The 13,502-nt window shown below is 37.2% G+C and overlaps 1 protein-coding gene across 1 annotated transcript in view; it reads left to right on the top strand.

Moving 5' to 3' along the window:
* Nucleotides 1-13,502, top strand: part of LOC124606003 (dynein beta chain, ciliary) — an 809,537-nt gene that overhangs the window by 312,859 nt on the left and 483,176 nt on the right. Inside the window, exons 24-27 of the mRNA XM_047137965.1 lie at nt 1,859-2,025; nt 3,194-3,359; nt 3,911-4,034; nt 10,729-10,877. Of these exons, the coding sequence (XP_046993921.1) occupies nt 1,859-2,025; nt 3,194-3,359; nt 3,911-4,034; nt 10,729-10,877 (606 nt within the window). The remainder of the gene's footprint in view (nt 1-1,858; nt 2,026-3,193; nt 3,360-3,910; nt 4,035-10,728; nt 10,878-13,502) is intronic.

Here is a 13,502-nt window from a genome sequence, read left to right on the forward strand (position 1 = left end):
AATCATCTCTTGCTTCAGAACTGGTTGTCTTTCTCACTCTGAGTACCATGTCCGTTATGGATCATAAGCATTCTGTGAACAGGGAAAAGTGAAAAATGGTGAGGCTGTGATTGATGTAGCAGATTCTGACTTGACTTAAATATCATCATTCTGGTTATGATTTTCATTGTTTCACATCACTGACATTAATATCTCAGTGATTTATGTCTGCAACTGGGCAAACTTATGCAGTGATACCACTGAAAGGGCAGTGGTTCAAATCATGGACTCTTTATTTGAATGTATACTTCCTTAGTTTTGTGATGAATTCCAATACTTAACCAAAGATGGCGTTGCTAGATGCCACCAAGTGATTAATCTTTAACAGTCTTGATCATTCTATCTGTAGTGATGAGCAATCCCTCCCAGAAATGCAGAGGGTATCACTGAGGCCTTCACAGACTGTAATTACCCTCTAAGCCTTGTAAAAAATGGATCTTATCTCAAAACTCATCTATCATTCCCCACATACCCTCTGTCTGACAACAAAGGAGCACTCCTCTTGTGACTCAGTTTAATCCAGGACTGGAGCAACTAATCAGGTTCTCCTCCAGGGTTACAACTCACTGTCATCATGCCCTGGAATGAGAAATACCTTCCCCAACATATTCTCCACATTTCCAACAGTGGTACTCCACCACCCACCAAGCCCATGCAATATTGTTGTCTGTTCCTACTCTACCCCTGTTCTCAACCCTTTCTCTCATGGCTCATATCCCTGCAATAGACCCAGATGCAAGACCTGCTCCATACATCCCCTCATGACCATCTACTCCCATCCTGTCACAGGCATCTCCTGTGAAGGCAGCCATGTGAACTTAGGTGCAATGACTGTGCCACGTTCTGCTTTGGCGTGACAGCTAGCAAGCAGTCTGTCCATATGAATAATGGTGAGAGGCAGCTGAACCACCCAGTTGAAGAACATGCTGTCAAATATAATGCCTGTACCAACTGAATTGTTCCCACCAAAATCAGCTGCCCTGGTGTCAGTTTTCACTATACCCTGTCCTCCATCTCCCTAACCACTTCCCTGCTCCCATTTCAGCCTCACACACACCTTCTGTGCTGCCAGTACACCTTTCTCTATTATCTGTTTCTCTCCTCAGCTCTTTTCCCTCCTCCATCTGCCCCTCATCACATGGAATAGCTTCTCGATGTTGCCCACAGCAGCCCACTATTTTGCCTCAAACATGTCTCTGCATACTCCCCGAGGCAGCACTAGCATCTTCTCCCACCTTACACTGCTATCCCTCCTCCTCTCAACACAATTCCTCTTCCTTAACCTCACTACCCACCCTAACCACATTCCAGTTCACATCACATGCAGTCACAGTCAAGCCTTATTTTCTGGAGAAAATGGCAATATGTGTGTGAGTTGCTGTTATGCGAATGTGTGTGTTTTCTGCTTCTGTAGAGGAAGTTGCCCAAAAGCTGAAATATTTGTAGCATTCTTTTTCGTTGTGTCTGTCTGTGACTCAGTATTTCCTTGTTGTGGAGACTAGCAACCTATTTTTTCGATGTTCTTGTTATCCAATCCTGGACTTTCCATTCTTTAAATTGTAATGATAGTAATTATGACAAAATACGTAGCTAATAAAGAAAAATGAAATCAAACTGTCCTTTCAGCATTATGAAGACTTCCTCTAGTTGCCATTCCTAAATTTAAATATGTGTTCTGTTTCAAACAATACCAGTAAATGTAGTGAAACTAACTGTGTACTTGGCTGAATGAATTGAATGTTACAATGCTATATATTTACAACACATTCAGTACAGTAATCAATGATACAATATCACTGATACATAAACGTTCATTTAGGAATTACCAGAGCAATGGAATAATACAAAGAAGATAGCTACACAAGTAAAACAACAGGTGGCTCCACTGCAAGCAATTGAAGTGTGCTGCATAAGAAGTCGAATCCAGACCTTTGACAATCAGCAGTTGCAGTACCGTGATCGTTTCCGCAAATACCGTTTCCTCAGGTATTATTAGCAGTTTATTAAAAATAAATGTTAGTATATTCTAATACAAATATCATTTCATTAAAATCCGTCAAAGAGTCAAGATTGCAGTTTGTATTAGATGAAATAAAATGAAAACACATCAGCCTCCAAAATATATTACTGAAGATTTGCCATCTCAAAAGTAATCTGTACACATTTTGGTATTAGTCTAAGTTGGAAACGAGGTGGAAAATCCCTATATTACCAGTGTTTTAATCTATTGTGCTAGCTAAAATTGAATCATTAAAACCATGTCCTGGACCCAGACTTAAATTTGAGACCTTTGCCTTTCATGAGCAAGTGCTCACTATCAGTGCACACACCTTCACAGAGTGAAAATTTAAAGAGTTGCACACATCCTCATCTTCGCTAAAATCTTATATATTACTGTACTTTTCCACATTACAGAAAATGTGAAAATATAAGAAGATCTAGACTTTATGGAGATGCTCAACATTTACAAGAATAGTGGTGAATTAAGTACCATTTTGTGAGACTGCATTTTGCTCATAATGTTGTGGTATGTACTTAAGTAATGCAGCTTAGAATTAATTCACTTTAAGTCACTTTAAAATCAAAACAGTTTGCTGTGGAATTTTCTCATTTCAGTGGTCTGAAGAAGTCTTTCATAGGTCTCGTGTTGATGCCTTCACTCAAAACAAAGCTATAAGACAAGTTTCAGTCTAAGTTTTAGCTGACAGCATATTGTCATTTATAATCAATGCCATTCTGTACCATTCTATGCTATTCATTGTCTTTCTACATGTTGCACCATCTGTCTCTTTATATGTGATCTCCTGCTTCTGTTTTTCTTTTACTTATTGGAGCAAGGGCTGCTGATTTAAAGACTGACTAAAATATGGTGGAATCAAGTGTTGTCATTGTTATGATTAATAATAACAAACGAAGAATTGTAAAAAAAAAGTTTATACACCATGTTGTTACCATAATTATTAAACACAAAATGAAAGAAGGTTTAAACTGACCTTACAAAAACTGCCTAGGATCGCCATTATGGTACTTAAGACATATTTGACTGATCTCATTTTTGATTTGTGTGAATAATGATCTATGAGAAAAATATCTGTATTCTTAAAAACTGTGCATAAAAAGTGATGATTCTGTATGTTCTGTTCATTTGATGCAGGTATGACTGTAAGGATCCATATGACTTGGTGGATAAAACACATTTAGAAATTAATAAATTTGAAGAGGACATGCAAGCTATCCAAGACTCCACTTCCTTATTTGAGGTTAATGTACCTGAATTCAAGCATGTCAGACAGTGCAGAAAGGAGTTGCGCATGCTAAAGGTACACTAACAATTGTGCAATTTGGTAGCTGGAGCAAAATAAAAATATTTTTCTTGTGAAATTGTTAAAAGTTTCTCTGAAGGGACTTGTTTATAACTGTATGTATAATTGTATTGTAAACTGTAAAAAATGAAAATCTGGGTGATACAAAAACAGTGATACGAGGAGAAATAACTACCTGGTCATAGCATCTTGAGCTCTTACTGTACCAAAATAAAAATATGTTTTTTGTCAAATTGTTAAAAGTTTCTCTGAAGGGACTTGTGTATAACTGTATCATATAATTATATCATAAATTTAAAAAATGAAAATTTTGGGTGATACAAAAACAATGATATGAGGAGAAACAACTATCTGGCACAAAAACAATGATATGAGGAGAAACAAACTATCTGGCACAAAAACAATGATATGAGGACAAACAAACTACCTGGCTATGCCATCTTGAGCTCTTGCTGTACCATCTTGTAGTTTTATATATTCGTGTAATACATTTTTGATAGTAAGAGATTTTTGATTTCAGTAACAATTGTTTCTTCTTTGGATTGTAGCAACTGTGGGATTATGTGCATATAGTCCAGACATGCATTGATGATTGGAAGACCACCCCCTGGAGGAAGATTGATGTTGAAAACATGGATATAGAATGCAAGAAGTTTGCTAAGGAAATACGAGGTAATACAAAAAACACAGAAGATGTAATTAATATGCAATAAATACTCACAATGTAACAGTGAAAAAACATTTTTTACAAATCTTTATGTATTTCTGACGTCTAAATTCAAAAATTATACTCAAACCATTGTATCACCCACTGCTGTGCCACCAGTCATATACTTAGTCAATTTGCTATCACATATAGAAGTAGTACATACATATATGGCACACGAAGAGGGGTGCTGACTTATAAAAAATATTGGGGGTGCCCATACTGGGGGTCTTGCCTCAGGAAACTTTCTGAATTTTAGATGAAAAATAGTGAGTGTTTAGTTATTTTAAGCATTTTAGAGTCATATGATCAACATTAGAACCCTGAAAATTGGACTCTCGATAACTCGACACTCCAGAAAATTCAACAAGCCTGACAAATTTTTTGGATCTTAAAGAAGAAACAAAACATAAACACGAATGGTATTTTCATAAAGAGCTAATTTAATTTACAGTAATAATCATGCTTATAGACTATTACAGAGCAGTGAATATATAGCTCTGAAAAGACTGAAATTATATTTAAATAAAACCTAAACTATCATTAGAAGAATAAAACATAAAATATTGCTGCCGCACAGTAATAGCACTTTGAATAAGGCTCAGGGTTCATTAAATAAAAACAGTGTCTCAAAGTTAATGCTTTTATACAGTTAATAAAGTTAATATGTTCAGTCAAAAAGTATGTAAATAGCGGGTTTTAATTTGGCCTTATGTCCGCCCCCAGTAGCTAAGTGGTCAGTGCGACAGAATGTCAATCCTAAGGGCCTGGGTTTGATTCGCAGCTGGGTTGGAGATTTTCTGCGCTCAGGGACTGCCTGTTGTGTTGTCCTAATCATCATCATTTCATCCCCATCGGCGCGCAAGTTGCCGAAGTGGCGTTCAAATCGAAAGACTTGCACCCGGTGAATGGTCTACTCTACGGTAGGCCCTAGTCACATGACATTTACATTTTTATTGGGTTTTACTCCCGAAAAATATTTAAGTATTTGAAAATAACTAATACAATACTATAGTAATACAGTACTAAACTAGCACTAATATTTCGAAACTAAAAATTTAACATTATGCATGTATTTAATTAACTATTTTATAAAGAGTTTTAAGATTGCTCTAAATGCCATTATTAGGGCTAGAGTGTCTTTAGAAAGGTGCAAATGTCGACCGTCTGACTGGAATACTGAATATGAAGCTGTTGAATCGCTTCTGTCCCATTGTTGATTGGAGATATGACTTCAGACATCTAAAGGCACTAAATGACCATTCTGCTGTTACTGTTATGACTGGAACTACTTGGAGAAGCTTAATGCACTTCACTACTTCACATAACATTTCTCCAACTGCAGGCTCTTGTGTAATGTACTTTCTTACATCACGCATGTTTTTTAAGACCAGTTGTTTTTTGTTAGCGATATTGGCTAGCATAGTCAAGTGTAGTGCAGTCTCTCAATATCTAGGTCATTTTTGAAAAACTCAGTTGATTTTTCCAAATTTGTTTCACCTCTGTTTACTAAAAGCAAGCACTCTTGTTTAACTGCAATGACCTGTGTGAGTCCAGTTGAAGCAAACCACTCAGCAATGCAAGATTACACCATTTCACAAATTTCAATTTAAATAGCTTTGTAGTATGCTTTTGGGGTTTTGAAAGTGTGCAGTGAGTTGGCTTCATTGTTTTCATATTCCTTTGGTATACTTTGATTCCGAGGAAGTGAAGGATCATCAACTTGTGAAGGTTTTTCTTTTAAGCACAATTCTCAAAAGTGTACAAAACTGTCATGCCTTCTATTCAATATACAAATCAAGCCCTCACATATTTTTTCCATATCAGCAACACTTAGATGAGGGCATTGAATTTTTTCATTGACATTCTCTACTGGGTTCAGTGCATGGCAATAAAGATGTAAAAAGAAATAAGTCTTGAATTGTAACATTGACTCAAGGTAGCCTGTACATTTGTAACGTGCCTCTGTTTTGTCCTCTGCAGCAAATGTTTCAAAAAACCCTAGAAGTTCTTGAAAGTTTTTCAATATTCTCAGGATACTAGAAGCTCGCATAGTCAATCGAGTTGGGCAACGAGGTCGTAGACCAGCTTGGTCATTGGCGCTCTCACAGCGTATGCTTCTGAAAAGACCCATCCTTTTCTTTGATTCCCTTACGGTGTTTATTAAGTCTGTTGCTAAAGCCATAATATCCCTCATAGACATAAGATGGCAGAGGCTGTCTACAACTGCCAAATCTAAACTGTGAGCAGTGCAGTGCATGTAACGTGCTTTTGTTTGTATATATATTTGAGGCACCATCATAGCATTGTCCTCTTAACTTATCCCTTGACAAATCAAGATGAGCAAAACCATCTTTTAAAATACTATACGGAATTTGTGATTCAGTGTTGGGCATCTTGTATAAGTCAATAAAATCTTCATTGATGATTAAGGAATCATCGACAGTACGAATAAAAAATGACACTTGTTCATGAATCGAAGAATCACTTGTTTCGTCAGCCATAATAGAAAAGTGTTCAGTCTCCTTGACTGAAGCCAATACCTTTCTCAACACAGACTTTCCTAGTAGATCAATGATCTTGTTTTGAATATCGTGTGATGTCCACTTATACCCCAAATGCCCTAACCCATCTTTAAAACCAGATATGTCACTCTTTCAGAGTTCCAACAACTGAAAAAAATTTGAGTTTACATCTTTGTGCCGTCTAATTGCTAGTCCTTGTCAGCATATAAATTGCACGGTAGTAAAAATTGTGTCAAGAGCTAAATGTCCTTTTTTCATATCACTATCTGACTGTTCATTCAATTGGGAGGCCACACTTCGGTTAGTGATAGAATTTAGTTTCAGAACACCTTCCTTATGCGTAAACGTATTTTCATCAAGACGGAATTTTTCCAAAGCTTTTTTCCAGTTAGAAAACCCAACGGAAATAAATGCATTTTCTTTTATTGAAGAAAATTGTAATAGGTTTTTAGCATCTACCTCTCTTTTTGGTAGATGCTTCATATTCTAGCCAAGTAAATTTGATCAACCAAGACTTCTGAAATAATCTTCCCTTACCAGATTGTCCAGGTTTCAGCTATGAATGGCTCTCAGCTGAAGACGACAAAGCAATTGACTACACAATAATTGTTGGAGTTTGTCTTGCAGTATCATCTACTCCCAAGTGCACCTTTTTGGCAACAAATTTATCCATTGCAAACTTAATTCATTATACACTAAGAGACTAAAGTAAATGAATAAAATATCATCACATAAAACAGTCCACTGGACACTAAAAGTCGGAACACTAAAGACTTCTGCAGCATATACTGAAAGAAACTATCCACACTGAATGACTGCAACAGCAGGGTGGGCTTTATATACCCACGGCATCGTAATGTCTCAAAGTGTCAAGGCAACGTGAGGTGGAGGGTTCCAGGCGCTTCTGCTCCAGTCCTTTTGATGTTGCCATGGCCGCAGTGCTGGCCTGCGGGCACAAGACTTTACCTGAAGGTTCGCACACCGTGACAAATTCTAAGTGTGCCCGCAGCACCATAACACTATCATGATTCACACCACTCGTTTTCAGTTAACCTGCTTACTACAGTAATAATTATTTGTTTTAACTCATTACTGAACGTATTTTAAAAGGTAACTATTGTCAAACAAGGAAAATAGAAAATTCCAACATAATTTTGTGATTTTACAAAGCATAATATAACTAATAAACCCCCAAATGAACTTTTGAAGGGGCTCAGGCCCCATGGAGTTGGTGCCTGTGCAGACGAATCATGCTGAAGTAGAATACAAGTTTAAAACAAGAACATACTAAAATATGTACACAGTGAACTGATGCATACAGAGAATGTGGTACAAAACGCTATCCTCATTTATTCCCTGCTTTCTTAGTTGCCATGGCATGGCCCCTGCTTGTTCTGTTATGGGGCAAATCCATATCCTCAAGGTGAAACATCCAGCAGTAGTCGCCCATTATCCAAACATTCCAGATTCCCTGGTTTCGTCGTTTCATGTCCTTGATATCCTGAGGGAATATTTCACCCTGTTCTTCATTAACAGAGTCTGGTTTGGATGAAAAAAATCAAGGTACAAATTTAAAAAAATGTAACTTTAAACTCATTGGGCATCCCTGCATTTTGAATTATGTCAACATATCTCAACTATGCTGACATACTCTGGACTGTGATTATTTCCCACGAAGTTCTGAACCACAAACTTTAAGATAGTCCAGGATCTTCACTTCATGCCATTCACTGAATGAAAAAAATCTTCATCTAACATTAGTTTCTGAATGTTGGGTCCAGTGTACATGCCCTCTTTCAACTTAGCATCTGATATGTTGGGAACTTGTAACACAGATATCTGAAACAGTTTTCCCACTCAGGTAATGCCTTGACAAACTGCTTCATTGTGCCCCGTTTTATGTGAAGAGGTGGCAAAAGTATTCTGTCTCTTTCCACTAGAGGGTCACACTAGATATTTATGTTCCCTTGAACCAGTTCCAATCTTTTGGGCTATTGTGTTTGCTCCCAATGTTTGTCAAGAGCTCAACCGTCTCATTCACGGGTGCAACAAGGGAATTTGGTACATCCTGATTGTAGTCCTAGCAGCATACCCAAACTTTAAGATCACCACACACCATCCAGTTGCGATCCTCAAAATAAATGGTAGTAAGAAGAACCTTCATGTTGTCATGTTTTTCTTTCAGATGCACAGAATGACCAACCGGCACGGAGGCATACATGTTACCATTGTGCAGCAGAATTGCCTTCAGGCTTCGTTTAGATGAGACAGTAAACAGTCTGCAGTCATGTAGCACATATGGGATGTTGAATTGGCCAATCAAAACTTGTGCCTCATGCAGTACACTAACAAGTCATTTTGAGTAAAATGCTATGTGAAAATCAAGTCTCTTTTTCTGTAAAATGTAACAGCTGTTAACAAATGTCTTCCATGCAGTCTTGACTGTAAGAACTGTGCTTCATTCTTGTTCAGTCCCAGATCACACAGAGGAGAGCTCTCATCTGTGCCTACTTCAAAGTCAGTGTCATACACCTCCTACACAATATCTCTGTCGTCACTACAATCCATATGTAACGTCTATGGAACTGTTGTATAAGTATATCCAGGACATGTGGAATATGAATAATTGCTGAGAGGATGTTATTTGGGTACTCGTACTCTTCTTTTTCTTGCTGAACTAGTAACCGTACAGTAGCAGGAGTAGCAGTTGTCTGTATGATTCTGTTTCCCCCACCAGACCATGAGGATGCCAAACCTTAATTACTTCTTCTTTCCTGCCACCCACCATTGTAAATCTTCTATATACATGAACTGTGGAGCCCAAGCTTTATTGATGTCGCTTAGTTTCACTCCAAAATAGGCATGATAGGACTTTCTCATGAAAGCAATAATGTTTGGTCTATTGTCACTACATTTTTGCTACAAATTAGCAATGTTTACAAAGTCTTGGGTAGACATGGTACACTAACATGTGACCTCAATGGTGTTTTTGTGTATATTATCATTGCTGCAAATGTATGCAATTTTGGCAAAAACTGTGATATGATGTGAGTGTATCAGGAGCTCGAAATACGTAGAGAACACCTACAATTTCGAGAAAAGTTTTTGTAACTTTACAGTTTATTGCATTGTGTAACAATATAGGATACATAATGGAAATAATTTAATATCACATCAAGGAATAGTTAATTCGTTAATGGAGTGAACTGTGGCCATTAAATACTGAGGAAGACCAAGGCTTGAGTTCAGTAAGCAAGTTTAAATGGATGTAGGGTGCAAGAGTTGTGCAGAGATGGTGAGGCTTGTGCGGGATAAGCTAGAAAGGAGAGCTGAATTGAACCAGTCTTTTGACTGAAGACTACAACTACACATATACATATGTATATGTGTTGTACATGTTAGGTGGCTTCATGGATGGAGAGAAAAACCCCTGTCATCATCCAGTAGTTCCAGGGCAACTTATGCAGACTTTATCTTGTATGTAGGAAAGTCAATTAGGTTCAAATCAACTAACGGACACACAGAATAGGGCACACAAAGAGATCAGTTATTTATGAAACATCAACACCAGTAAATGCTACCGTGAGTGCAATGTTATTTTGAGGAGTGAAAAAATTGCATCATATTTAATAGCTATTGCAATTTAGTGATACATTGCTACTTCTTGTAAGAGGAGACAGAAAAAAATACACTATAAATTTGTCTGACACTGTATCTCTACACCTTAAAGAAAGATTTTTATTTTTTTGTGTTCATCTTATAAATTACAAGTTTTAAACAATCTTTTTCTTTATTAATATGTTTACAATAAAAACAGCCCTTGGTTTTTCTTTGCAGTAGCCTGTAGTTGTGGTATAAAATTATTCTTATGGGTAAGCAATTTATAAAACAGAGAAAGCATTAATCAACTTTTTCCTCAGTTGTCCATTTCTTATCATTCATGGCTATGGACAGTGGTAATATATGCAGATAATCTACATCATTAATATGAAAAAAATATTTTAAACACAGGTATTTCTGTCAACATTAACATTTGTAACCTTATTGAACAATGCTTGAATAGAAACGTTTACACAGTTTATAGCATCTTATATCTGTAATTAACAAGGTAGATACATGAAAGTTTTGCTTTCAGCACTGGATAAGGAAATGCGATCATGGGATACATATGTGACACTTGAGGCTACTGTCAAGAACATGCTAACATCTCTGAGAGCAGTTGGTGAACTACAGAATCCAGCAATACGAGAACGGCATTGGCATCAACTGATGAAATCAACAAAGGTCCTTCTGTTTGCTGTTGTTTCTTTTGATTGACAATGAATATGTTTTTCTCATACGGAAACTTACTTCTTCCTGTCTCTATTGTTACGTCTCCCTTAAAGCTTTACATTGAATTCTAAACTTTTATTAGATATTTCTTCCATATTTTCTGTCATAAGTAAGGATTTTTGTTGTGTGCCATCTGGTATTTTTAAGATCAGTTCCAACATTTTTATTTATCTCTTCTTTATCTGTCTGTGTATTATGGATTTGCACACAATACTTTCCACACTATCTCATGCTATTAAAACTAGCAGAAAGTCATACAAACTTTTTATTTTATTGATAATGAAAGTAAAAAGATTATTGTTAATAATATTTGAGACAGAAAAGACATATTGTAATTACAAACCACAAAAAAAAAAGAAAAACTTAGAGCTGTTCTAATAGACTCAAAGATTAATACTGTTAACTCAGTCCTGTTTCTCTCTTGGGGTAGTTGCATTTATTTGAATGTTCCGTGGATCATAACTGTGATCCCTTGCAGTGACATGCAACAAGGAAATCTACAGTTATAAACCACATTACTACAGAAAAATTTGGGAAGATACTGATCCTTTATGTGGCAGTCATTTACGTTCATTAACCATACCCATCTTTTACTCAACTAAACACAGGGAGGTTTTAGGGCTGGAGGTGCAACTGGAAAAAAATATACTGGTTCCTGTTATAAGGAAATGCTATTCATCAGAAGAGATGTTATGTACAAAAATGATTTGAATCGACTCTCCTTCTGGGTCTATGTATTCCTTTTTCTAGAGCTTAGGGAAATTTTCTCTTCAGTGTATGTTCATTGTACCACTTATTTATTTTTTGTTTCAGGCAATTTAATTTCAAACATAAATTAATGTTATCTGTGAGACCTGCTCCAAATTTTTCACTTTTGGCAGCCTAACATATGTATTCATTTTCTGTCTCAAATATTGTTGACATTTTGATTTATATCACTTAATAGCTTTCTGCTGAGGCCGTGTTAGTATTTTTAGCACACATCTAAACAAATTTCACAGACATTAATTAATTTATCTTCTGAAATGTTTTTGTTACTAGATATCTGTTAGATATGAATGCAAAGAAAGAAAATCCGGAACACATTGAATCTTGGTAAAAGGCTCCTTACCTACAAGTAATTAAATTTGTGACTGATTTAATCAAATCAGCCTCCCTTCACCCATGGGGGGGAATGACTGGTTGTGCCATGCCAACAGTGGTTTCAAATTACCTAGCTTGAGACAATCGTTTTTTTTCACAGGGAGACCTGCCCTGAGTAAAAAAAATCTCAAAGTGGCGATCTGCAGTCATGGTAAATCTCAAATACAGCTTCTACATCTACATGTATACTCTGCAAACCACTGTGAGATGTATGGCATAGGGTACCGTATTTACTCGAATCTAAGTCGCACCTTTTTTCCGGTTTTTGTAATCCAAAAAACCGCCTGCGGCTTAGAATTGAGTGCAAAGTAAGCGGAAGTTCTGAAAAATGTTGGTAGGTGCCGCCACAAGTGACTTCTGCCGTCGAATATAGGTAGCGCTGCATAGGCATGCTTTGCAGGAACAAAGATAAATACTAGCGCCAACACCTCCGCGTCAGTAAATAAATTAAAAAAATAAGGGTGGAAGACGAGCCTTCTTCTCCGCCCCGAGTTTCGACCACTGGATTTTATACCTTATCCAATGAAGTAAATACAAATTCCGTATTGTTCATCTTTGAATGTAGCAGCATTTCAATATACTACGAAAATCCGACTGGCAAGACTGTTTGGGATGTTTGCCAATATGGCCAACCCCACGTTCTGAATTTTTTCCTACCTGTGAGAAGAGATGGTTGCTAATAGGAACTTTTATGAATTGTGAATTGTTGTGGATTGGCAAGACAGCCAATCCACTATGACAGGAAGCCGAAAGGCACGCATTTAAGATCACGCAGGCTGGTGTGAGGTCTGGAACAGGACAAGGAATTTGTAGTAGCAAAGAACGTACGTAACTACTGGAATACTTAACTTTAATTCATAATTGGTGAACATCGCTCTTGACGTACATGTTTTACAGCATCAATAGTAACTGGTAATGGCGCCTTGCTAGGTCGTAGTAAATGACGTAGCTGAAGGCTATGCTAACTATCGTCTCGGCAAATGAGAGCGTAATTTGTCAGTGAACCATCGCTAGCAAAGTCGGCTGTCTAACTGGGGCGAGTGCTAGGAAGTCTCTCTCTAGACCTGCCGTGTGGCGGCGCTCGGTCTCCAATCACTAATAGTGGCGACACGCGGGTCCGACGTATACTAACGGACCGCGGCCGATTTAAAGGCTACCACCTAGCAAGTGTGGTGTCTGGCGGTGACACCACATGAATCACATACAGTATTCTCTTTGCCATAAGAATAATACGAATATAAACATTTTGCCATGTATTCTTTCATGTTTGCTGCTATCTCATTTAAATCCTGCCTGCCTAATAAGCTACGAAACTAGGGTGAGACAACAGCAAACGCGGAAGAATATACATATCATGTCATGTTTATATTCGTATTATTCTTATGCCTAATAGTGATACAGTCAGAAATGAAGCACGGCAATTGATTAGATTCT

This window comes from Schistocerca americana, chromosome 3, assembly GCF_021461395.2.
Source record: "Schistocerca americana isolate TAMUIC-IGC-003095 chromosome 3, iqSchAmer2.1, whole genome shotgun sequence".
NCBI lineage: Eukaryota > Metazoa > Arthropoda > Insecta > Orthoptera > Acrididae > Schistocerca > Schistocerca americana.